Source organism: Sinocyclocheilus grahami, unplaced genomic scaffold (assembly GCF_001515645.1).
Source record: "Sinocyclocheilus grahami isolate Dianchi unplaced genomic scaffold, SAMN03320097.WGS_v1.1 scaffold649.1, whole genome shotgun sequence".
Taxonomy (NCBI): domain Eukaryota; kingdom Metazoa; phylum Chordata; class Actinopteri; order Cypriniformes; family Cyprinidae; genus Sinocyclocheilus; species Sinocyclocheilus grahami.
In genome coordinates this window covers 16235-41368 of record NW_015505828.1, presented here as the reverse complement: position 1 = coordinate 41368, position 25134 = coordinate 16235, and the positions used below count along the sequence as shown (strand labels likewise).

The following is a 25134-nucleotide window of genomic DNA, read 5'->3' as shown; positions in this document are numbered from 1 at the left end:
TCTTCTTTAACATCTTGCCTACATGATTTTAAAGTATGGATGGATCAAAATTTCCTAAAATTAAATACTGAAAAAACAGAGATTCTATTAGTTGGCCCAAAATCCTTTGTCTCCTCTCATCTTGACTCCTCTATTAACATTGACGGAGCTATAGTCCTGGCTTAGACCTGGCCCTGGACTCTCGCTGTATCTCAGGACATTATTTTTACTTTTAACAACTCCTTGGGCACATTCCATTGTTCTGGTGGTTACTATGACTAAAACCTAAGTCTATTACCAATGCAAACTTTTCATTTATTTATTTATTTTAAAGTTTGTATTGTTAATAGAGGCATGTTTCAATCACAGCGGCCACCAGAAATATTTTTTTCAAGCATTTGCCTGTAGAGATCAGTGATAATCAATCCTAATATACGGTTTAACAGTGGAATGGCATTGTCAATTTAAAGCTTTGTGTGTTTTTGTATTAGATATGACCATGTTAAACAATGCCCACCACCCTCAGTCTCACCAGCAGATGACACTAACAGAGCCAGTAGTGCGGGAGCGTCAGTTCCAAGACCGGGACCCAAAAAAGAAAATGCATGACTATTTACACAACCTTCAAGTTATAGATCACACATCAAAGCAACATCCCTCTAATGGATGATTTAGGATCCCTCTATGATATAAAATTGAACAACATGTACAAATTTGATCTTTAAACCAAAAGAAACGTGTCATTGTGAAATGTGTTGTAGTATTTTGCTACAATGTCATGATCCAGAAAAGTAACAATAAACACACCTTTAAAACTGACTGGATGCAATTGCTTCTCTTTTTATACACGAGTCATCATGTCTACTTTGTGACTTGACTACCATTGTTTACACGGTCTGTACACAAATGTTTGCAAACTTTGTAATCATCACTACAGTAGATGGATGTTCACCTCGGCCAGATCTTCTGGAATTTGCCGCTGGCTCTGATGTAGTGGTTAAATATGAGATTTAATTAATTTTGGGTAAATGTAACAGGCGATCTTTGGTCTCATTAGTCTATTATTTGTTCCAGAGCAAATAGCTTTGGCTGTGGGCAAAGTCTCATAACTTTATATTTTTATATAACTTTTATGCTGTATCAGAGCGCTGCCTTTGTTCTCTGACTGAATTGCTTAGCAACTTTTACAGTACTATAGTTGTTAATTAAATATTACCATTCCGTAAATATTTAATATTAATATTTGTTATCGAGAAATGGTCTGTGTGAGTTTGCTAGGAATCAAGTATGTGTTCATTTAGTATTTATTCACCTTTTGCTCAATAAACTGCGCATGGGTTCTACTTCAACATGTCTCAATGGACTGAATGTTTCATTTAGTCCTTTCATGTGGATTTTGGTAGATCATTCCAGCATCGAGGTACCGCGGGAACGTGTTGAGGCAGGCAGTGGAGTGAAACAATGAGAGATATCGTAAGACACATATTTAGTCACACGCCACTATCACAGCAAATTAGGTAGCACTTCTAACCGGCATGACCAGTTCTGTGTGTAGAACTTGCATATCTGAAACGCCCACAGGTTAGCTATTAAAGCAGAGTTGCTGTGATTGTGTCGATGATAGTATCATATCGAAAACATGTCAAAGAAAGAAATAACCTGCAAGTAAGTTCACCACCAAACTTTCTCCTGTAGACATTTTTTAATGTATCGCTATGTTAAATATGGACAATTGTTACATGTTTTTGACATGGAAGAAAATGCAGAGACTGTAGAAGATCTCAACACATTATTCTTCTTCATATAAAGAGCTATTTGGACAGGATTCATATGTATTCACTGCTTTGTTTTAATTCAAATGATTTTTCAGTCTTTTCCGTGGGTTGTCCTTGAAGTGTGCTCTGATCATAAGAACGTCATGTCCAGATCATGGGGTTTTATGGACTTTTCTGTCTTTCTGTAGATATTTCATGAATGGCGCTTGTAATAAGCGGAATGACTGTGAGTTCTCTCATGATCTGCAAAACAGCAAGTCTAACATGATTTGTACATTCTACAAGAAAGGACATTGTACCTATGGAGACAGGTGCAGGTGAGTTTTACAATTACAAACGAAGCACATTCCATTGGTTACTAGGTTACTATGACTAAAACCTAAGTCTATTACCAATGCAAACTTTTCATTTATTTATTTATTTTAAAGTTTAATAGAGGCATAGAGGCATGTTTCAATCACAGCGGCCACCAGAAATATTTTTTTCAAGCATTTGCCTGTAGAGATCAGTGATAATCAATCCTAATATACGGTTTAACAGTGGAATGGCATTGTCAATTTAAAGCTTTGTGTGTTTTTGTATTAGATATGACCATGTTAAACAATGCCCACCACCCTCAGTCTCACCAGCAGATGACACTAACAGAGCCAGTAGTGCGGGAGCGTCAGTTCCAAGACCGGGACCCAAAAAAGAAAATGCATGACTATTTACACAACCTTCAAGTTATAGATCACACATCAAAGCAACATCCCTCTAATGGATGATTTAGGATCCCTCTATGATATAAAATTGAACAACATGTACAAATTTGATCTTTAAACCAAAAGAAACGTGTCATTGTGAAATGTGTTGTAGTATTTTGCTACAATGTCATGATCCAGAAAAGTAACAATAAACACACCTTTAAAACTGACTGGATGCAATTGCTTCTCTTTTTATACACGAGTCATCATGTCTACTTTGTGACTTGACTACCATTGTTTACACGGTCTGTACACAAATGTTTGCAAACTTTGTAATCATCACTACAGTAGATGGATGTCACGGTCTTACAGGCCAAATTCACCCATCGCCAGCAGTTTTATTGACAGGCGGTCTGACCAATCATAACGCCAATATTATGTGCCCCCCTTGCTATCGTGTCCTATATATATATATGCAATATATAACAACAAAAACGATTAATAATTTAATGTAATTAAATACAATTATATAAAATAAAAAGTTTGCCATTTTGAATGCTAATATAAAACAATTGTAATATATTTGTTTTAATTTTTATAAAATTTAAACAGCAAAAGTGAGGACACAACCCACTTTAAACGGTCACATTATAGAGACGTTGTCAGGAGAGCAAAGGGAAAAGGAGGGAGATTTGTTGCGGGCTTCTTTCCCTAAATTAGCTTCAGTTACAGAGCATGTTGGGGTATGTGATCGTAGAGACTACTTCTGATGGCCTGACTCAGCCTTATACACATTCACACACATGCACACCATCTTCCATGCTTGCGTTTTCTTGCTTCTGACTTAAACCATAATCCAACAGTAGCCGGTTGCTTAGCAACTGCCTCCAGGGAGACTTTTTCCGCATCAAAAGCAGCCTGCCCAAGACATGTGAGTCAAAGAAACTAAGGATGTCGTGAGGAGGAATGTGGGAGGAATGGAGAGGGAGGGACAGATAAAGCTGACACAGAGTCAGAACATATGTCAGAATAAGAGAACTGCAGGTCCTCATGAGGAGGAAGTGGAGTCCTGCCCAGTTCCATCAACATTTATTATTATTTTATTTTATTCACCCTCGTTTATTTTTAGAGGAGACGCTGATGAAATATTCACAGGCTGCAACGCAAGACTTGCATCACAATAAAGCTTACCAATAACATACAGCAAAATGTGATGTTTATGTTCAAAATAGTTTTAAATATACTTTTCTGTGTATGTTTTACTTTTACTTTTTTACAGATATTATGAATTATTAGTTCATAAATATTAAGATCATAAGATATTGTACTGTACAGCCAAACCAACTAACCTTGCCTTGTCATAAAAAACTACAATTATCTAATATGTTAAGAGACTTGCTGACCTTGACATAAGGGACCTTTCTATGATTTTATGATTTTCTCGTTCTTTCTTCTGCATGTTTTTGCATTTTGGGTGCACTACATGAAAACTGAGTTTATTTGATTAAGGAGACTTTTCATGATATTGGGACAACTGACTTTTTTATTTTATGTCCTCCAAAACAAACATTTCAAAGTGAATTTTAAATAGGAAATTAAAGCATGTTCATTATTGAATAGTTGTATGTATGATCTTTGAATAAATTAAGAACCAAAAAAAAGAAGAAGAAGAAGGGATCATGACCATCAACTCATGGTGTATATGACTGTCCTTTCATGATATGATACATTTTTCAACCGTATTAAACCACTACATTCATATACAGGCTCTGTACAAACTCATATAAAGTGAAATACTTGGACATGCAGTGACATTATTTATGATTGAGTTTTAATATGGAAGGTCTGATAATGTCTAAGTGGTTCTCAACAGAATCAGATGGATGATGATTCACACGTACATTTCAGAAACTTAAAGCCATTCATTATTCATTCAGTCATTCACTGCTGAAACACTGAGTTACGTTAGTATGGAAGCCCATTTCCACCACATAAAATGCATTGACAAATCATAATTATGAGATAAAACGTTGACATTATGAGATACTAAGTCATAATTATGAGATACAAGTCGATTTTGATATACAATGTCACAATTATGAGATAAAAATTCTAAATTACATACAAAAATGAAAATGATGAGATAAAGTCATAATTATCAAGTGCAGCGTTAGTTCTGGTTCTAGTTCTATCACAGCATCCTTATATAAGGTCCTTCAGTATTATCAGCAGCTTTCGCGTTGCTCAAGAGCAAATTAAACACTAGTGGTCCTGACAGAAATGACAATGAAAGTCAAAATTGACAAAAAAACCCTCAAAATTATGTCATTCTAAGGCATAAATATGAGAAAAGGTCAAAGTTTACAAAACATTACAATTATGAGATAAAGTCATGATTTAGTCATGATTATGATAAGTCATAATTATGAAATAAGTTGAGATTATAAGATAAAAAGCCAACCTTATAGCAGTCATAATTATGAAATACAAAGTCAAAATTATGAGATAGTGAATCATAATGAGAAAAAGTCAAAATTTACCAAATTAAAACAATTATGAGATAGTCATGACTTAGTCAAAATAGTCAAAAGTCATAATTATGAAATACATTTTGACAGTCATAATCATGAGATAAAAAGTAATTCAGAATTTGTCAGTCATGACAAAAAACAACAACAACCGTTTCATCATGTTTTATCTCATAATTTTGTCTTTTTATCTCATAATTGTGACTAAGTATCTCATACCATCTTACCAAAGGTTCATTAGTTAACATTAGTTAACTACTTTAGTTAACACGAACTAAGAATGGGCAATACTTCTACAGCATTTATTAATCTTAGTTAATGTTAATTTGAACATTCATTAATGCATTATAAAAATCAACATTAGATTAATAGTCAAGCAAACAGATTAATAAATACTGTGATAAATGTACTGTTCATGGTTTGTTCATGTTAGTTAATAAATTAACTAACATTAACTAATGGAACCTTATTGTAACCCATTTTTTATTTATTTTTTTTAAAATATGTGGTGGAAGTGGCTTTCCATAAGTTAGCACTAACTCTAACCTGCACCCAAACTCTCCAGCTCGGTGTGTGTTTCCAAGTTAATCACTAATCTTGTGGTTTGAGTGCAGATCCTGAAGCAAAGATCGTTTGAGCTGATGGTGTGTGAGCCCGCACTGTCTATAATGAATGAGCTTTTTGATGTCACACTATGAAAAAGTGAATAAAGAGCAAGTGTCACAAAGTGAGGAAACATGTCGAAGTGTGTTGAGCCTGAGGACTGAGTTTCTCCTCATAGTGAATGAGTGCTTGTGTGTGTGTCCGTCTTCACAAACCATGTAGGCCACACACAATGGCTGTCACTTCTTTCTAGCCATGCTTTCTCTACCCGAGGCTCTCCAAACAAACTAAAACATCCTGAAACTGAGCTAACCGATATCACGCCTCGCGGTGCTGATGCTCAGAGACCGTCTGAGTCGCCCTTGAGGGCTGGTGCAAGTGTATATCGACTGACATGATGAGATGGCACAAGAGGAAGTGGATTATCTTGTAAAATCCAACAATATTGAGTCATAATGAGACAAAACATCGACAACAACTGCGGCGTGTGCCGTGAGGTGATCTATACAGTCACTGACTAATCGATTTCCTTGGACACATTAATAATTTGTGACAATTAAAAGAAGCTTTACTATCTCACGCACTATTTTACAGAACGTATCAATCAATGGATGAGCGACAAGCTCATGATACTTACACACACCTTTAACCCCACAAAGCATTGATTATCCTGGCTTTTTCAATTGACTGTAAACAGATATACAGTGCACTGTATGGACGTCCCGCTTACACACACACACACACACACGGTTGTGTTTCCATGTTTTATGGGGACTCTCCATAGGTGTAATGGTTTTTATACTGTACAAACTGTATGTGCTATTGCCCTACACCAACCCTACCCCTAAACCTACCCCTTACAGGAAACTTTCTGCATTTTTACTTTCTCAAAAAAAATCATTCTGTATGATTTATAAGCTTGTTTCCTCATGGGGACCTCAAAAATGTCCCCACAAGGTCAAAATTTACTAGTATTACTATGCTAGTGGGGACATTTGGACCCCGTAAAGTGATAAATACCAGGTACACACACACACAATGTTTAACATCACTCAGAACAACTTATTTCTGATTTAAAAACAAATGATTGATGCAGCTGCATGTTGCAGGAATACATTATTCACAGGTTATTCTGTGTCACAGGTGTCATGGAGAGCCAGAAATATAACGTGCCAGCTGTGTTCTTGCGCCGTCTGCTGGCTTTGTTATGAACTGCACGTGTGTGAAGAAAAAGCTGAGCTGAAAATATAAAGTTGTTTGGATTTGCACAGGAAACGTAAAAAAAAAAAATATATATATATATATATTGGTCAATGGATTAAGATGCTTTTTCAGCCAGTTGATATAGAGTTACAGCGTCTACCATCAGCGGATTCTAATCTTGACCTCTTAGTTGAGGCAAACTGGGGGTCCTGCCCCAAATTTCTGATTTCTGATTTACACATAAACTCTTTCTGAAATCCTCACCACCTCCATACATGTTGGTTTATTATTTTAGCAAAGGAGAGACTGTAGTTTCTTCCTCCTAGTGGTGAATTAAGAGCACTGCACTGATTTAATGAATCTGAGGGTAAAAAAAATCAAAATAAATAGTGGAGAAAATGCGTTACATCATGCATGCTTTTTGTCAATTTTGACTTATTGACATAAACATGACATAACATAAAACATCCTAACATAAAACGCAAAATTCTGGATTTTGGCAATAAAACACAAACATGCACAAACATGTTTCTGTGTGATCTTAAACATATTTATTTTTGTTGGGTTGTGAAATATCTGTGATTTTAGGGATATCATGAAATAGACTCTCCCTTTGTCCTACACCTGGGCCATGAGGAAAAAGATCTAGGTTTGTAGGTTTTGTGGTTTATAAAGAGATTTTTACTGTCCCCCAGCAGCACAGTAAAACCTGAAATCACCAGCCAAACAGGAGCAGAGCTTAATAAACATCCTGAATAATGCTTTCAGCAAAGACTTGTGTAAAAAGATTGTACAAAATAGATAAACCTTTGTGTGAGCGTTTGATTTAAGAAAGGGCAGAAAACATTAGTTCAGAAATTTTTTTTTGCAAATTAGGGTTCAAATAAACAGACCTTTCAGAATCTGAAATCGGATTGAATTAATTCTGATTTATGAAAATGAGTGCATGTAAACATACCTGAGATACAGTAATCTGGAGCAAGAGCATCTTTACCTTCAGGTCTGTAGCGTCTCATTTATAAGGATGATTTCATGTTGAATGAGCTGTTGTAAATTTGTAAATATTATCACAGCATTCTAACATGTTATATAATTCCACCACAGCCCTTCCTCGTGTTTCTCTTTCTGTCTATAGATCTGTGAGATGTGAAGATATACACATATACATATATATATATATATATATATATATGTATGTAGGGTCATATATATGTGACCCTGGACCACAAAACCAGTCATAAAGGTCCATTTTTTTCGAAATTGAGATTTATACGAGACTTATATAGCTGAATAAATAAGCTTTTTTGTTAGGATAGGACAATATTTGGCTGAGATACAACTATTTGAAAATCTGGAATCTGAGGGTGCAAAAAATCTAAATATTGAGAAAATCATCTTTAAAGTTGTTCAAATGAAGTTCTTAGCAATGCATATTACTAATCAAAAATTAAGTTTTAATATATTTACGGTAGGAAATTTACAAAATATCTTCATGGAACATGATCTTTACTTAATATCCTAATGATTTTTGGCATAAAAGAGAAATGTATAATTGTGACCCATACAATGTATTGTTGGCTATTGCTACAAATATCCCCCAGCGACTCAACACTGCTTTTGTGCTCCAGGGTCACATATAGCTTTTTAGAGGAAACAGCCTATCATTTAATGAATCGACAGCCTATATCTGCTAATCTCCAACATGTTTTACACTAAACAATACTTTTGGATGGAACTACTTTTAAAGTTTACACTATAAAAAATAAAAGCCGTTTTATAAGAGAAGTCACTGGCTTTTTGTAACGGGAGGGGTTCAGCTTATGGCACTTCTCATCCATTCCTATGGTATCCGTAAACGGCGACTGAGTGTCGCACAACTCCGACTGAAATTCAATGACGTCAAGGCTGTAATGTGATTGGTTATTAAGGCACACATGATCCAAGTTGACCGTTACACTTTCTCGAATAGTAAGTAATACAGACCCTCTCATCACCCAGTAGTAAGACCATCTCTGCTAGAAGTTACTGGCAGGTGAGTTTGATCAAGGCAGGAGCTAAACTCTGCAGGAAAGTGGACCTCGAGGGCCAGAGCTGAGAACCCCTGTGTTAGATAATGCAGAATGTGTTGTACTGTATGATTATGAAGTTTACTGTGATTTAGGACTGTGATTTTTAACTCTCCATTGCTTGCCTATCATTTATCCAGCATGCATTAGTTCAGAAGCATTATATCGAGTTACAGCCCTCTAGTGCTTAAGCCATTAGGTTAACCAATAAAGTGTGACAAAAGTCTGAAGTTTCTGTTCAAACGGCATACTCTGCTTTTTATTGAAATGCATTTCAGAGTTTCTCAAGCAAATACAGCAATCTCTGTCAGGAAATGACGGTAAGAAGCAGTCATCTGCTCTACCCACTGCAGTCTCAGCAGGACACACAGACTCACAACAGCTTCTTTCAGTGACGGAGGAGGAGGAGGAGGGCGTAGATGAAGGGTTTAGGGTCTGTCTCAGGCTGACAGGTGATTCATCCTGCACAGGTGAGGCAGCAGCCATCATACTGAGAGGATCATGCTAATGCATGTCACTGGGAGTTATTCTATTTACTGAGCTTTCGTTACTATATGATGCTTATTAGGGTGCATTTAGAGAGTGTGTGTCAGTCTCTGATGCTAATTCATGAAAAACTAAAAAATATGGTGCAAAAACTTCACCAAAAGCGTCAGTGGAAAGTGAGGGGGAAATATAGAGCATCTCTAGTATGAAATTTAACTTTTTTTTGGTATTTATAATATCAGTTAATATTTACAGCATTTGGTAACACTTCACAATAAGGTCCCAGTTGTTAATTAACTAACATTAACTGACAATGAGCAATGAATTTGCTACTGTATTAATCTTTTGAACAGGATTTTTCGAGGCTATTGTATAATGATGCTAAACTGTCAATTTGATGTGGTCTGTTTCTCCAAACGTAATAAATAATTTCAACTCGTATAAATATTTAATGCTACTTATTTATTTTTTATATGTTTTTATGACGTGGTACCAAAGCATTTGGTATGGTCACAGCTTAGGGTTGACAGTCAACAATCTCAGTAAGTAGGTAATGTGAGGTTAGGGATTTCTTCAATCGAGAGTGAAGCTATAGAGCAGTGTTTTATGTAAATATTTAATGTATGGTTCAAGGCCTTGAACATCGCTCAGCCCTTTGGAAGTCACACTCCTTCAAGTTTACATGAAAGGCATTTCAGAGTTTCTCAAGCAAATACAGCAATCTCTGTCAGGAAATGACGGTAAGAAGCAGTCATCTGCTCTACCCACTGCAGTCTCAGCAGGACACACAGACTCACAACAGCTTCTTTCAGTGACGGAGGAGGAGGAGGAGGGCGTAGATGAAGGGTTTAGGGTCTGTCTCAGGCTGACAGGTGATTCATCCTGCACAGGTGAGGCAGCAGCCATCATACTGAGAGGATCATGCTAATGCATGTCACTGGGAGTTATTCTATTTACTGAGCTTTCGTTACTATATGATGCTTATTAGGGTGCATTTAGAGAGTGTGTGTCAGTCTCTGATGCTAATTCATGAAAAACTAAAAAATATGGTGCAAAAAACTTCACCAAAATCGTCAGTGGAAATTGGGGGGAAAATATAGAGCATCTCTAGTATGAAATTTAACTTTTTTTGGTATTTATAATATCAGTTAATATTTACAGCATTTGGTAACACTTCACAATAAGGTCCCAGTTGTTAATTAACTAACATTAACTGACAATGAGCAATGAATTTGCTACTGTATTAATCTTTTGAACATGATTTTTCGAGGCTATAGAATGTGTGTAAGAAACGGTGTTTGAAACAGAAATAAGAGAGTCAGCAGATTTAAATTTTGGGGTGAACTATTCCTTTAAGGAAGTTTATAGTGAAGATCTACTCACATGATCTCAGTAGACAGTACCTCTGTATTGTGTGTGTGCGCATGCACCATATTTGAAGTTGTGCAGTTAATGACTGTTGTGCATCAGTCAGATGTCTGTGCAGCTCAGAGTAACATGATTCACTTGAGGATAATATTCTCTGTAATGTGACTGTCAGACCAGCTGAAGATGGATTGATTCTTCATGTTTAGTTTATTTCCTCTTGTAATCTGAGTGCATTGTGGTCTTAATAGAAAATGCTCTGGTTGTGCCACAGAACTCGATTAGAAAGATGGATGACATTTGATGAGCTTCTCATGAGATCCAATCAGCATTAGAGCGAATCTGAGCCGGTCTACAAACTAAAAGGAGATAAATATGAGCTTTAGAAACAAACAGATCAAGGGTTGCCTAAAAAAACTATGCAAGATGTATCTCAAATGAATGGATACACATGCAATCTGTCTTTCAGTTCCTTGCTGTTGGCTTTTTGTTTGTTCTCAACTCTATTATACACATTTTACCATTCTGAAATCCATTAAAGGTGTGTGGATGACATATTTAAAGCAGTAGAGATAAGGTATTTAAGCCACTGCAAGAAAGGCTGAAAAATATTTTTATAGTGCAGTTGTGTTTTATATTCTTAACCATTAAAAAAAATAACATAAATAAAAAATTGTTTCACAGTGTTGTTATTGCTAACCACAAAAAAAACTGTTTTCTTTAATTGAAATAAAGCTCAAATAAAACATACATATTAAAAAACTAGCTGAAATAAAAATACAAAATCTCGAAGAACTAAAATTATTCAAACTGAAATAAATGTAAATTAAAAAAAAAAACGAATGAGAAATGACAATGAACTTGACAAAATAATTAAAACATCAACCTAAATGAAAACTGAAAATGCAAAAGCTAATTCTAAATAGCAATAGATCCTATAATAGTATATACATAATACTAAAATAACACTGGTTTCACACACACAATACAATGTTGCACATGATATTTCAATTTGAATTGCCATAGACTAGATCACGGCCAGATGCTCGCCGTCATTATCCATGATCCCGGTCTGCATTCTAGAAAGACCCAATCTGATGAAGAGTTTCAGAGATTAAAACACACGTGTATGCGTTACTGATCACATATAAGCACTTAAATACACAGACACGAGAGAAAACAGGAGGACTGATGGACAGATGGACAGCAGGAGAGATATGTGGCTGGTGTTTCTAGTATCTGAATAAGGTGAGATTGGTCTGATTTGCTCTGAGACTAAAAGTCAGCGCATCAGCAGAGACTGACTGTAATCCAGCAGCTAGATTACTCTCTCTCTCTCTCTCTCTGTCTCTCTCTCTCTCTGTCTCTCTCCCTCCCTCTCTCTCTCTCTCTCTCCCTCCCTCCCTCCTCTCTCTCTCTCTCTCTCTCTCTCTCTCTCTCTCTCTCTCTCTCTTTCTCTCTCTCTCTCACACACACACACACACACATGTGTGGATCCGGGTACAATCGCTGTAGAGTGCGAGCGACAGGACTCTTATAAACACACTTTATCCATCAGTCAACTCAGGAGCAGAAACCAAGAGGTACTCGTTTTACATTCTATTTATTTCGTTTCCTCTTCCCCTTTAGCTTCAGTGAACTGCTGATAGTCTTTTTCTGTGTCTCTATTTCTGTCTCTATATTGTGCTTTAATTGCTCTGATGGGAACAGATTTCCTGAATTGTGTGCATCTTTGTTCTTGTGATATTTGCACATTCAGTCTCAGTGTGATATAAAGCTTTTATTAAAGTTAAATTGTGATGAATTAAATAAAGTTCAGTGGCTTGTTTTGGGTTCTCTGAGTAAATTGAATTGAATTTGCGGCTGAAGAAAACTGATTCAGATTTAAGCAGCATATTCCCATGAGATATATAATGTATTTATTGTTATTTTATCTATATTAATTTATGTATTTATTTATTTAGGTAAATAATAATACAATATATTATTTGTATTATTTATATGCATAAAATAACAACAACACTATCAATAATAATAATAATAATAATAATTGTTATTTTGTAGTATTGCTTATAATTTATTAATGTATTATTAGCAATATTAACATTATATATATATATATACAGTATATATTTTAATAACAACAACAATAATAATTATTATTATTTATTCATTTCAATTATCTCTCTATAAACAAATTACTGCACACATTACTGAAAATATGTATGTGTGTTTGTAATATAAATGTATATTTATTTTATATGTAATTATTATTGTTGTTATAATTATTATTTATTCATTTCAATTATCTCTCTATAAACAAATTACTGCACACATTACTGAAAATATGTATGTGTGTTTGTAATATAAATGTATATTTATTTTATATGTAATTATTTAAATAATGCAATATTTTTTTATTTTCATTAAGAATAATTTAATTTATTTATATTTTATATTTATTTATTGTAAATATATTTAATACATCAATTATCTCTCTATAAACAAATTACTGCACACATTACTGAAAATATGTTTATTGTAAATATATTTAATACATATATTTCACACACACACACACACACACACACACATATATATATATATGTGCACATCTAATGATGAACTGCTTGTGGTCAGCATTGCTCTAGATGGCTGTAAGATGGATTACAGAAGGCTGTAATGAGTGTTAATGAGTTTTTACTTGAAGTTGCAAGTGTCTATTGACCTTTTAAAATCCAAATGTGCCGACATGTGGCAGCGGGTAAACAAATTACTGCACACATTACTGAAAATATGTATGTGTGTTTGTAATATAAATGTATATTTATTTTATATGTAATTATTTAAATAATGCAATATTTTTTTATTTTGATTAAGAATAATTTAATTTATTTATATTTTATATTTATTTATTGTAAATATATTTAATACATATATTTCACACACACACACACACACATATATATATATATATATATGTGCACATCTAATGATGAACTGCTTGTGGTCAGCATTGCTCTAGATGGCTGTAAAATGGATTACAGAAGGCTGTAATGAGTGTTAATGAGTTTTTACTTGAAGTTGCAAGTGTCTATTGACCTTTTAAAATCCAAATGTGCCGACATGTGGCAGCGGGACGCCTGATTATGCACATGACTTCAGGAGCAAAATATTCACGGTTGATGCACCTCTTGGTATTATAATGCCATTTTACCTAGTGCTTCACCCACATGTTGGATGTTTTGCATTGAGCACCATTGGTTTGCTTTGCAACGGGCTGAAGTAATGAAGTAATCATTTCACTGGAAACGCGCCTCAGCTTGAGTCCTGAGATGAGAGGAAAACAAGACATCTTGGAAGAGCAACCAGTCTCATTTGAAAAGGCCCGATTTATTAAAAATACATATTACGAGGCTCTTGATGATTCTAAAGCAAGCTGTGCAAAATCAGTCATAAATTATTCTCATCAGTTATGATTATGCTCCTGTTCATGCGATGTTGAAAATTAGAGTTTGAGGGGGGGAAAAAAAACTTGAGTGTACATACATTTTGTAATAAATAAATACAGACATATACAATGTACGTACATACATTAGGGCATTTTTCAGGAGGAAAAGATTTTATCTTCTAGAGGGGAATCAAATGTGTTCAGCTGTTCTTCCTCTCTGAACGAGCATGCAGAAATCCTGTCAGCCGCTGCACTCAACAAACACACGTTTACATGGAGACAATGCCTGATTAGAGAATAATAACCACTGATAACTGCCTGAACAACACTAGTCGCTGACAACTATAGGCTAATGTGTTTTCTGGGTGTAAGTGTGGATTAACAGCGTTTATTGCTGCCCTTACAGTCTGCGTAGAATTAAAATACATATAATATTTTACTGACCTGATTCGAACTTTGAATATCTTCTTTTGGCTCTTAATCTAATCATATTAAGACTTGAGAAGCAGTATGTGGCTAATGAGCCATATTCAGTAATCGTAAAGATAATGAGGGAAAGCGCTCATTTTAAATTAGTTTCAAAGTGACACGTCATTAATTTGAATTAAGAGTAAGAGGGATTTCTGCACATGCTTTATCCAAATGAAGCAGATGTGAAATTTCTGTTCAGTTTTGAAGTCAGCGAGAAATTACAAATCAAAACTTGGAAACAAGCTTCCATAATTTTCCAATTCGCATTTAATTCCAAGTGATGTTGTTTTTTTTGTGCTTTTTAACTATAATAATAACCCTGTCTGAAAATGTCCTCTTTGAACCTTCACAAACACCAATGTTTTTTCAAGCTCATTACACATGAACAGAATTAAGAGGTAGTGAATAGGGAATAAAGCATGGATTTCAAACAAACTGGTGAAACATTTAACTAGTGCGATTTACTTTGATGTTAAATGAAGGAGTTCTTCTCCAACCTTCAAACAGCTGTTCTGGGGTCAGACGATGAGTGACGAGTGTGTCTGGATCTGATGAATGGAGCTTGTCGTTGAGATAGAGGAGCAATGAGGTGCCAAAGAACAACACAACAAAATGAGCATCGCTACCCAGAATGCACCAGAATGCAGCCATCAGAAAATGATATGATTTGCCAGGTGCTTTTGTGAACGTTATCCAAAACACCTCTTACATATTAAAGTCAATGTGAAATGCAAAGAGTTGTATTTCCATAATCTAAAGACTTATTACTTTTGAGAGTTTTATTAATTGTGAATTGATTGGATTGTGCTGTACTTGTAACAAAATGCATCAGTAAATTGTGCACAATAAGATATTCTTAATAAACTTTGATTCTTTGAACTGAGCTGAAAAATGACAGTTGTCTTCTGTAGAGCTGCTTTACAGCTGAAATCGAATTTGTTTCATAATTGCTGAATTTTGCGACATTAACACTTATTTGCCTGTTTATTACTGCTTTGAAACAATCTGTATTGCATAAAGTGCTATATATAAAATTAAATGTAGCTTGACAAACATATTATGGTATTTTTTTGTACATACAGCACCTTTAAGGGGTGTTTACACAACACCATTTCCAACTAAAAAACTAAGAAAACGTTTCAGCTGTTTTTGCCGTTCATTTACACGACAATGGCGTTTTGGGGGCTTGAAAATGCAAAGGTCCGAAAAAGGTTTTCAAAGTGCAAGTTTTTAAAAATGATACCATTATCATCTCTGTGCAAACTACGAAAACGCAGATTTGTGAAAATGCTGAAGTTATGCGCATGTGTATTATGTGTTGGTGTAGTATTTCTTCGGTGACGTCGCCAACTACTGGCCTGGCATGCATCATACAGCAAGGGATTGTTGTGGTTCCGTGTGAATGGGAATTGTTATCTGTATGCAAAAAATGCTTTTGCCTTTTGTAGTACATTGTTTTAGTGAAAACGTATCCTCAGGCTGACACTAGGGATGCACCGGAATGGAAATTCTGGTCCGAAATGGAAACTGAAAATTCTGGATGCACTTGGCTGAATATGCTTTTTAATAATTATTTATTATTTTATTAAATTATATTAAATCATTTTGTGAGACTTTCTAATTTAACTCAATCATTTTAATGATACAAAATTTACAAATACAAGCCATTAAAATAACCACACTTTTATTGAAAGTAAACCAATAAAATATATTAATATTAAATATCAATATATGATTCAGCTCTATGCAACAAAATCAGATTGAACTGAATTTTTGGTTTAATTGTCCAAATAATGTATAGTCCTACAAAGCTATTATTATCAGAGCATGTGAGCAGAGCATAGCGTCACGAGAGGGTAGCGTCGTTTTACCATAGACTGTATGCATTTTACCAGCGTTGCCTAGTACAGCTGTACCACAGCAAACAACAGGAGCAAATATACTACATAGAAATTTCCTGTTGGCACGTTATTTGAGCGGACTTTGCTTTTCCGGTGAGCATGAGCGGTATATGAGTGGGGCGTACGAATGGGCCGAAAAACTGAAAATGCAATGTGAAAATGTGAGTCATTTTTTTTCCCTTTTCCTACAGCATTTTGAAGCAGTCAGCGGATCATTCATGGATTCTCCATACAATGGCAGCATGTCCCTTCAGACATCCACCTCCAACCTCAACACCAGCTTCTCCAGACCAGCCGAGCCGGAAGAGGAGGGCAAGTTCTCCAGCGACGCCATCTGGCTGTGGGTGGCCATCATTGCAACCATTGGCAACATTGTGGTGGTAGCGGTGGTGTGCGCCTGTGCCTTTTAGACCCCGTAGTCTGCAAGAACACAGCCTGAACTCCTGATCCTTCACATGTTTGCACCTTAACCCAGTATGTAGTATGCAAGCAATAACCTTCTGTCTCCTTTCTGCAAAAACGTCCCCTTTGAGTGCATTTAAAGCAGCCTATTAGATTTCTATGTTTTAAATTTGCACTTATTCTATAGATTTGTTTTATGAGTAAAACAAAACAGTGGGTCAGTTTATTCATCAGAATTTGTTGGTTACAGTTTGCTTGGTTATATAAGCCAGCATTACACAGCATCTGTCCAGTTGTTGATCAGCGAAATTCCTGGGACATGTGTCTCCGGATAGGACTCAACTAAGTGTGCATGTTTGTGGGCGTCAGTTCTTGCTAAATCAGACAGATGGTGGTTGTCCAACGGGTCGATGCATTAAGCATGAGTTAACTGGCATCCGCTCACACTGCTTCTGGTCATTCTGCCCAATTATCTTCGCTTCTGCCTCTTCTGGTGGGGTCAACATTGTTTTGGTCCATTTTGGGGACCCCACCAGACCAATATATGATGCATGATGGCATATGTTAGCTGCAAGTGTGAGAATGTGTTGGTGCATTTAAGTCAAGTCAGAAATATTGCATTTGATTGAGTTGAATGCATAGGAATGAATGATGCCATGAAGTTACAAGCATGCGACTTTAAGCCCAGATTTTCTGAGTTGAGGACATGCAAACATGTCAGAAGCAGTGGATGCAGGGTCTTTATTAAAGAGCACATTTGTTCAAATGAGTGAAATTTTTAGTATTATAAAAAGAAAACAATATCTAAGTTGCATGTACGGAATACCACAGTAATTATGATATATAATATATAATGATTCAATTTACAGCATCTTCATAAACTGAATAAAAACAAAGCAAAAATACATCCAGTGCGTTTTTATTCATATTTTTGTAAATTACAAATTTTGTAGCACTCTACTCTATTTCTAGTCTATCTACTTGTTTTATTTTATTTATTATAAAAAACGACCCTCTAAAACACTAGCATTCACTATTCTTTTCTTTTAATTATATATATATATATATATATATACAGTATATGTGTGTGTGTGTGTGTGTGTGTGTGTGCGTGTGTGTGTGTATAAACCTTGCTGCGTGTACTGCGGGACTAACCTGGACTTGTCACAGCACTTACATATTGTTGCTTTTTTGTTGGTTTGATTGCGACTGTCGTCCCCAATTGTAAGTCGCTTTGGATAAAAGCATCTGCTAAATGATTAAATGTAAATGTAATGTAGGTTAAAAAAAAAAGTTGAATTGTACATAGAAAAAGGACCTTTGCCATCTTGCTCCAACAAAAGTGATTTGAATGCACCTGATGTCATAATTATGACTCATAAATATGAACTTTCCATGAGGTCTTGAACGCACCATCTGTAGTTGAAGTGACTATTAAAACCGTTGCTATCAGCTGATTGATTGGCAACAATGTCAACAGACCCTTCAAACTACTGCATACTTCCTCAAAACCTCCAGTTCACAAAAAAAAAATAAGAAAAAAATAAATAAATAAATAAATCAGTCACTGGCAAAAAATTTGTAATTTAATGAAATATTTCCTATTTTTATTTAATTAGAATACATACATATGCAGAGTTCTGGCATGAAACTCTAGATGGCGCAGTCCGATAGGTCTAACTCAATCTGACCTAATGACATCATTATCACATGGCACAGCTGATTGGTTCTCTCCTGTATCGGTAGCCAATGAGCTCGCTGCTCAACATTCAAATATATGACTAGTGCTTGCCTTACAAGTTGCAGCTTGCTTCAGAAACCCTCCACCTTCCCCAGCTCCACCTGTATAGATCTGCTACGAGGTGATTCATGTATGCTATATGGGGGTTATTTTGTGTATGTTATATTTGCAGCAGCAATATTTCTTACATGCTCACAGCAGCATGTTGTGGATGTATTGGCTGTAGCATGTCTCGGTACTTGCTCTGCCGCAGCAGCAGTAGTGTAGCAGATCTATTCCGCCAAGACCAAATACATTAACATTGTCATGTACATTACCATGCCAATCCCTCCGTATGTATTAGTAAACACAAACCTCATGCCAACCAGCCCATATTGACAATGAAGCAGCATTTAGCCTCAGTGTTTCGCATTTTTCAGGGAAATCAGTTTAAGAATGGCTTACTTATCCATTCCCATTTGAAGAGACTTTAACATCAGAAAACATAACTCTCCAGTTTCAGTAAACCATAATATCAACCAATTACCGGTGATATTACAAGCAGTGTCAACAGACCTCCTTCTCTCCCATTTAATTGTGTGTTTTTTTTTTAACACGGTCTCTTTTGTTAAGGAAAAAAAAATAAAACCATAAAAAAATAGCCCTGTCAGCTTCAGTCCAAGTTCATAGAGTACTGTTATCACGTGCAAGATAATATTAGTGCTTGGATGATCCCGAATCTCCTCTTCCGTCGGTTACAGATATGCCAGCTCATTAATTCAATCATAGCTTATTTTTCAATGCCCAAAATACTTTTTCTCTGGACCGTTGATGGTCCACAGAGTTACTAATGGTCTGCTAGATCTCTGAACTGAGACATGACTTTAATTCCAGCACGATTAATTAGACTGTGGAGGAGGAGGTTTTATATATATATAGTCTATAAATGGAGAAAATGCACATTATTTATTTACAGTGTGTTAGTCAGTAGGAGATTGACACTAGATTGTGGATGAGTTTCATTTAAACATCATATGCATGCATGTGAGTGAATATGAATGAACTGCTTGCTCATTATCGGTCCGATCTGAAGTTTGTGAGCTAAAATGACCGGACACTTAGGGACACTCTTTGTAAACGTATACCTGAAGCCAGCACTGTGTTTCACATGTTTGATGTGTTGCTGAAAAAGCCAGTCATTTGTGTCTGTGTGTTTTCAACACTGATAATAATCAGAAATGTTTCTTGAGCAGTAAAGCAGCATATTATTATGATTTCTGAAGATCATGTAACACTGAAGACTGGAGTAACGATGCTGGAAATTCAGCTTTGATCACAGAAATAAATTGCATTTGAACAGATATTCAAATAGAAAACATCTATTTTAAATTGTAATATTTTTTACACAATATCACTCTTTTTACTCAAATAAATGCAGCCTTGGTGAGCAGAAGACTTCTTTCTAAAACAATAAAACAATCTTAATGATTACTAACTTTTGACTGGTGTATATTTGTAGAATTAGTGTCATTGGCTACTTAATAAACTCCATTCAATGTCACGCCAATGTATTTATTTATTTGATACGTAGTCGTGTAATTTAATAAATAATGTACAGTCAGGTTTCAGTGTCCAGATCAGCCTGTTGAGTTTTATTTTGTGATAATAACAATGAAAATGATTATTTACTCATAAATATTTGCTTCCAACTGAACTTGCCTTGAATCAGATTCAGTCCTTGAATCCATTCTGCAATAAAGAATAGATATCCACATTTCAAAAACATGATAAGAGCTCATCAGAACAGTCCTTGACCGCCACAGATCTGGAGTTCGTCATCAGCATGTGTCTGTTCACAGGCTTTGATTTTGTGCCTATGATTTAAAACTTCCTCATACTCCACATTATAACTGAGGCTCTGTTTACTCTCTGTTTGTACTGTGACGTGTGATATGTTACATGTCTCCTCTTGTCTTTCAGATTGAAAGAAATATTTTTGCAGCCTAAAGGATGTTTAATTAAAGCATATTTTCTAAAGAATGTAATGGTCTGAGACACTTTGACTGCTGCAGTGGAAACCTGAGGACAGAAGTGGAGGAGCTTCGAAAGAACAGTGACATCCAGAATATCTCCAACTGCTTGATTATCAAGTGGATTCCTGTTGGAGAAATAGAGTCATGATTGTAAAATCATTCATGTGCTCTGCATGTCTGTAAATGTTAGGATTAATAGAATTAATTTGGTGTTTTCTCTTGTATTTTGCCGTTGAATCACAAAATGCATATATTCTTTTTGCACCATATCGATGTTATGTACGGTAAAGACAAATTGTTTGAAATGTGTGAAAATCTCCTCAAAAGTGAGCCAAAAATTTAAAATAAAGAGAGCTTTAGTATTTTTATTTTATGTTTTATTTATTTTTATTGAATATATATATATATATATATATTGTCTATAAATGGAGAAAATGCACATTATTTATTTACAGTGTGTTAGTCAGTAGGAGATTGACACTAGATTGTGGATGAGTTTCATTTAAACATCATATGCATGCATGTGAGTGAATATGAATGAACTGCTTGCTCATTATCGGTCCGATCTGAAGTTTGTGAGCTAAAATGACCGGACACTTAGGGACACTCTTTGTAAACGTATACCTGAAGCCAGCACTGTGTTTCACATGTTTGATGTGTTGCTGAAAAAGCCAGTCATTTACAGCCATCACAGATTCTACTGTTAAAGGTGTGAGATGAACAACACATATATGTGAAATGTTAATATTCTTCCATTACTAAAAAAAACAGCAGCTTAAACTGCATAGGATGACACTTATGTAACCATCTGGATCACATACAAACAACAGTGTCTTATTTATCCCTTATCAAAATAATCTAGATTTAATTAAAGTCATCACTTCTGTAAATAGTTTTGCTTTAACTGATGGTGGTTGTTAGCACATGATTCATGCTTTAAAACTTCTTATTTAAATATTTTTTGGGGGGGTTTTGGATGAAGATAAAACATCCGAGATAAATATGATTTCATTTAATGAATCCAGTCAGTCATACTCTTAGATTACATGATGAAGTGAAGTGACATGTGGCCAAGTATGGTGACCCATACTCAGAATTAGTGCTCTGCATTTATCCCATCCAAAGTGCACACACACAGCAGTGAACACACACACAGAGCAGTGGGCAGCCATTTATGCTGTAAATAACACCCGGGGAGCAGTTGAGGGTTCGGTGCTTGCTCAAGGGTACCTCAGTCGTGGTATTGAAGGTGGAAGAGAGTGCTGTACATTCACTCCCCCCACCTACAATCCCTGCCGGTACGAGACTCGAACCCACAACCTTTGGGTTATGAGTCCGACTCTCTAACCATTAGGCCACGACTTCCCTTGCATGATTGATGCAGTCTTGCATGGGAAATATTTCTGGCCTGCAAGTATTATTGTCTGTACTGTACAAACAAAATGTGTAAAAATTAAGGATTGCTTCATGTATTTTCTTAAAATGTATATGCAGCAAATAAGTTATAGTATTATATTTTTCATTTAATTTTAGACACAAACATCCTATTTACAGTATGTCATTTTTATTTTATGACCTGTCGTAAAATCAGCAGTGTTTATGTAGTTATGATCCAGATGTGAACTTACATTTTCATCAAGTATACTTTTGTCTCTTTCCTCTATAGCTCAGAAAAAATAGTACAAAAGCTGTCACTGCATTGGTATCATTTCAGAAGGTACTAATATGTACCTTTTAAATATAAAGGTGTACCATTTGAAAAAAAAGTACCGTCCCAGTGATAGTTTTTGTACTTTTTTTTTCTGAGAGTGTACCTCTGTGTTAATTGTTTGTACTACAAGTACAAGTTAATATAAAGACCTGTTGGACACGAGTGTCCAAATACTGTTTAGTGACTGTTTAGCTATACAACAGTTCAATCACAACGACTAGTCTAATGTTTAGTGGGAACAAATGCAATAATGTGCATGCTCTACTCTTGTACTTTTGACCTGGGATGACCTGCGTTCGCTGTCTGGAGGCTTGACCATCTGCTGGAAATTAACCGTGAAATCGCCGTTTCTGCATTTAATGGCCTCTCAATAGTAATTACACACCACAAACCAGCCAGAGATCACTGATAAAGGTGCATTAGATTATGTAAAATTATTTCTTTCTGTTTCACACTCTCTTTTTTTACCTCTCACACATAGAATAGTGTAGAGCTGAGAGCTAACATTAGCATTTCCATTCAACCCAGAAGGTAACCGTGATTCTGTAGTTTTGTATTTAACCAGCAGGAGCCAACTGGACCATGCTATAACCAGCCAAACGCATTAGAAGACAAATTATCATCACAGTTTGTCTTCTAATTTGCCCAGTTTCATTATAATGCTGGGCCGGTTGTTCAAGTGACCGGTCATCTGTTAATGGATCAACAGAAGGATGCAATCTGCTCTGATTGAGTGCAGTGCAGTTAAACTACAGTCATTGCTGCTGTCTGTAATCACAGAGCTGCTTCAGAGCATGTTTGACCTCATCTGTTCTTTCCACACCACTACTAAATGTGGAGCCGGAGGACATTTCTACAGTAATTAAACATAATTTGTGAGGATTACAATATTCTTCGTTGTTCTTTATCATTTTCAAAACAGGTTAACAGGAAAAACAATCAGTATAACATTATTTACCCACTTTCCATAAACAATCTTGACAAGCAACATATATACAGTATATATATATATATACAGTGGGTACGGAAAGTATTCAGACCCCCTTAAATTTTTCACTCTTTGTTATATTGCAGCCATTTGCTAAAATCATTTAAGTTATTTTTTTTCCTCATTAATGTACACACAGCACCCCATATTGACAGAAAAACACAGAATTGCAGATTTATTAAAAAAGAAAAACTGAAATATCACATGGTCCTAAGTATTCAGACCCTTTGCTCAGTATTTAGTAGAAGCACCCTTTTGATCTGATACAGCCATGAGTCTTTTTGGGAAAGATGCAACAAGTTTTTCACACCTGGATTTGGGGATCCTCTGCCATTCCTCCTTGCAGATCCTCTCCAGTTCTGTCAGGTTGGATGGTAAACGTTGGTGGACAGCCATTTTTAGGTCGCTCCAGAGATGCTCAATTGGGTTTAAGTCAGGGCTCCGGCTGGGCCATTCAAGAACAGTCACAGAGTTGTTGTGAAGCCACTCCTTCATTATTTTAGCTGTGTGCTTAGGGTCATTGTCTTGATGGAAGGTAAACCTTCGGCCCTGTCTGAGGTCATGAGGTCTCTGGAGAAGGTTTTCGTCCAGGAAATCCCTGTACTTGGCCGCATTCATCTTTCCCTCGATTGCAACCAGTCGTCCTGTCCCTGCAGCTGAAAAACACCCCCACAGCATGATGCTGCCACCACCATGCTTCACTGTTGGGACTGTATTGGACAGGTGATGAGCAGTGCCTGGTTTTCTCCACACATACCGCTTAGAATTAAGGCCAAAAAGTTATATCTTGGTCTCATCAGACCAGAGAATCTTATTCAGGTGTTTTTTAGCAAACTCCATGCAGGCTTTCATGTGTCTTGCACTGAGGAGAGGCTTCCGTCGGGCCACTCTGCCATAAAAGCCCCGACTGGTGGAGGGCTGCAGTGATGGTTGACTTTCTACAACTTTCTCCCATCTCCCAACTGCATCTCTGGAGCTCAGCCACAGTGATCTTTGGGTTCTTCTTTACCTCTCTCACCAAGGCTCTTCCCCCCCGATAGCTCAGTTTGGCCGGACAGCCAGCTCTAGGAAGGGTTCTGGTCATCCCAAACGTCTTCCATTTAAGGAATGGAGGCCACTGTGCTCTTGGGAACCTTAAGTGCAGCAGAAATTTTTTTGTAACCTTGGCCAGATCTGTGCCTTGCCACAATTCTGTCTCTGAGCTCTTCAGGCAGTTCCTTTGACCTCATAATTCTCATTTGCTCTGACATGCACTGTGAGCAGTAAGGTCTTATATAGACAGGTGTGTGGCTTTCCAAATCAAGTCCAATCAGTATAATCAAACACAGCTAGACTCAAATGAAGGTGTAGAACCATCTCAAGGATGAGCAGAAGAAATGGACAGCACCTGAGTTAAATATACGAGTGTCACAGCAAAGGGTCTGAATACTTAGGACCATGTGATATCTCAGTTTTTCTTTTTTAATAAATCTGCAAAAATGTCAACAATTCTGTGTTTTTCTGTCAATATGGGGTGCTGTGTGTACATTAATGAGGAAAAAAAATTAACTTAAATGATTTTAGCAAATGGCTACAATATAACAAAGAGTGAAAAATTTAAGGGGGTCTGAATACTTTCCGTACCCACTGTATATAAAAAATGCTTACCAAAATTGCAATTTATTTTATTAAAATCAGTATTGTGAAATATTAATTCAATTTTAAAGAACTGATTTCTATTTTAATATAATATAAATTGTAATTTATTCCTGTGATGCAAAGCTGAATTT

General features: G+C 35.9%; 1 protein-coding gene and 1 long non-coding RNA gene across 2 annotated transcripts; both read left to right on the top strand.

The window, feature by feature from the left end:
- Window positions 1-1555: 1555 nt before the first annotated feature.
- On the top strand, window positions 1556-2648 carry LOC107558559 (probable E3 ubiquitin-protein ligase makorin-2). The gene is made up of 3 exons (XM_016242215.1): window positions 1556-1644; window positions 1943-2071; window positions 2340-2648. Exons 1-3 carry the CDS (start codon window positions 1619-1621, stop codon window positions 2455-2457), a joined length of 273 nt encoding a protein of 90 aa, XP_016097701.1. The 5' UTR covers window positions 1556-1618; the 3' UTR covers window positions 2458-2648.
- Window positions 2649-12197: 9549 nt separating this feature from the next.
- LOC107558558 (uncharacterized) lies at window positions 12198-17019 on the top strand. Its single transcript, XR_001605495.1, has 2 exons — window positions 12198-12271; window positions 16703-17019. It is a non-coding gene; the product is annotated as an uncharacterized lncRNA (long non-coding RNA).
- Window positions 17020-25134: the final 8115 nt, after the last annotated feature.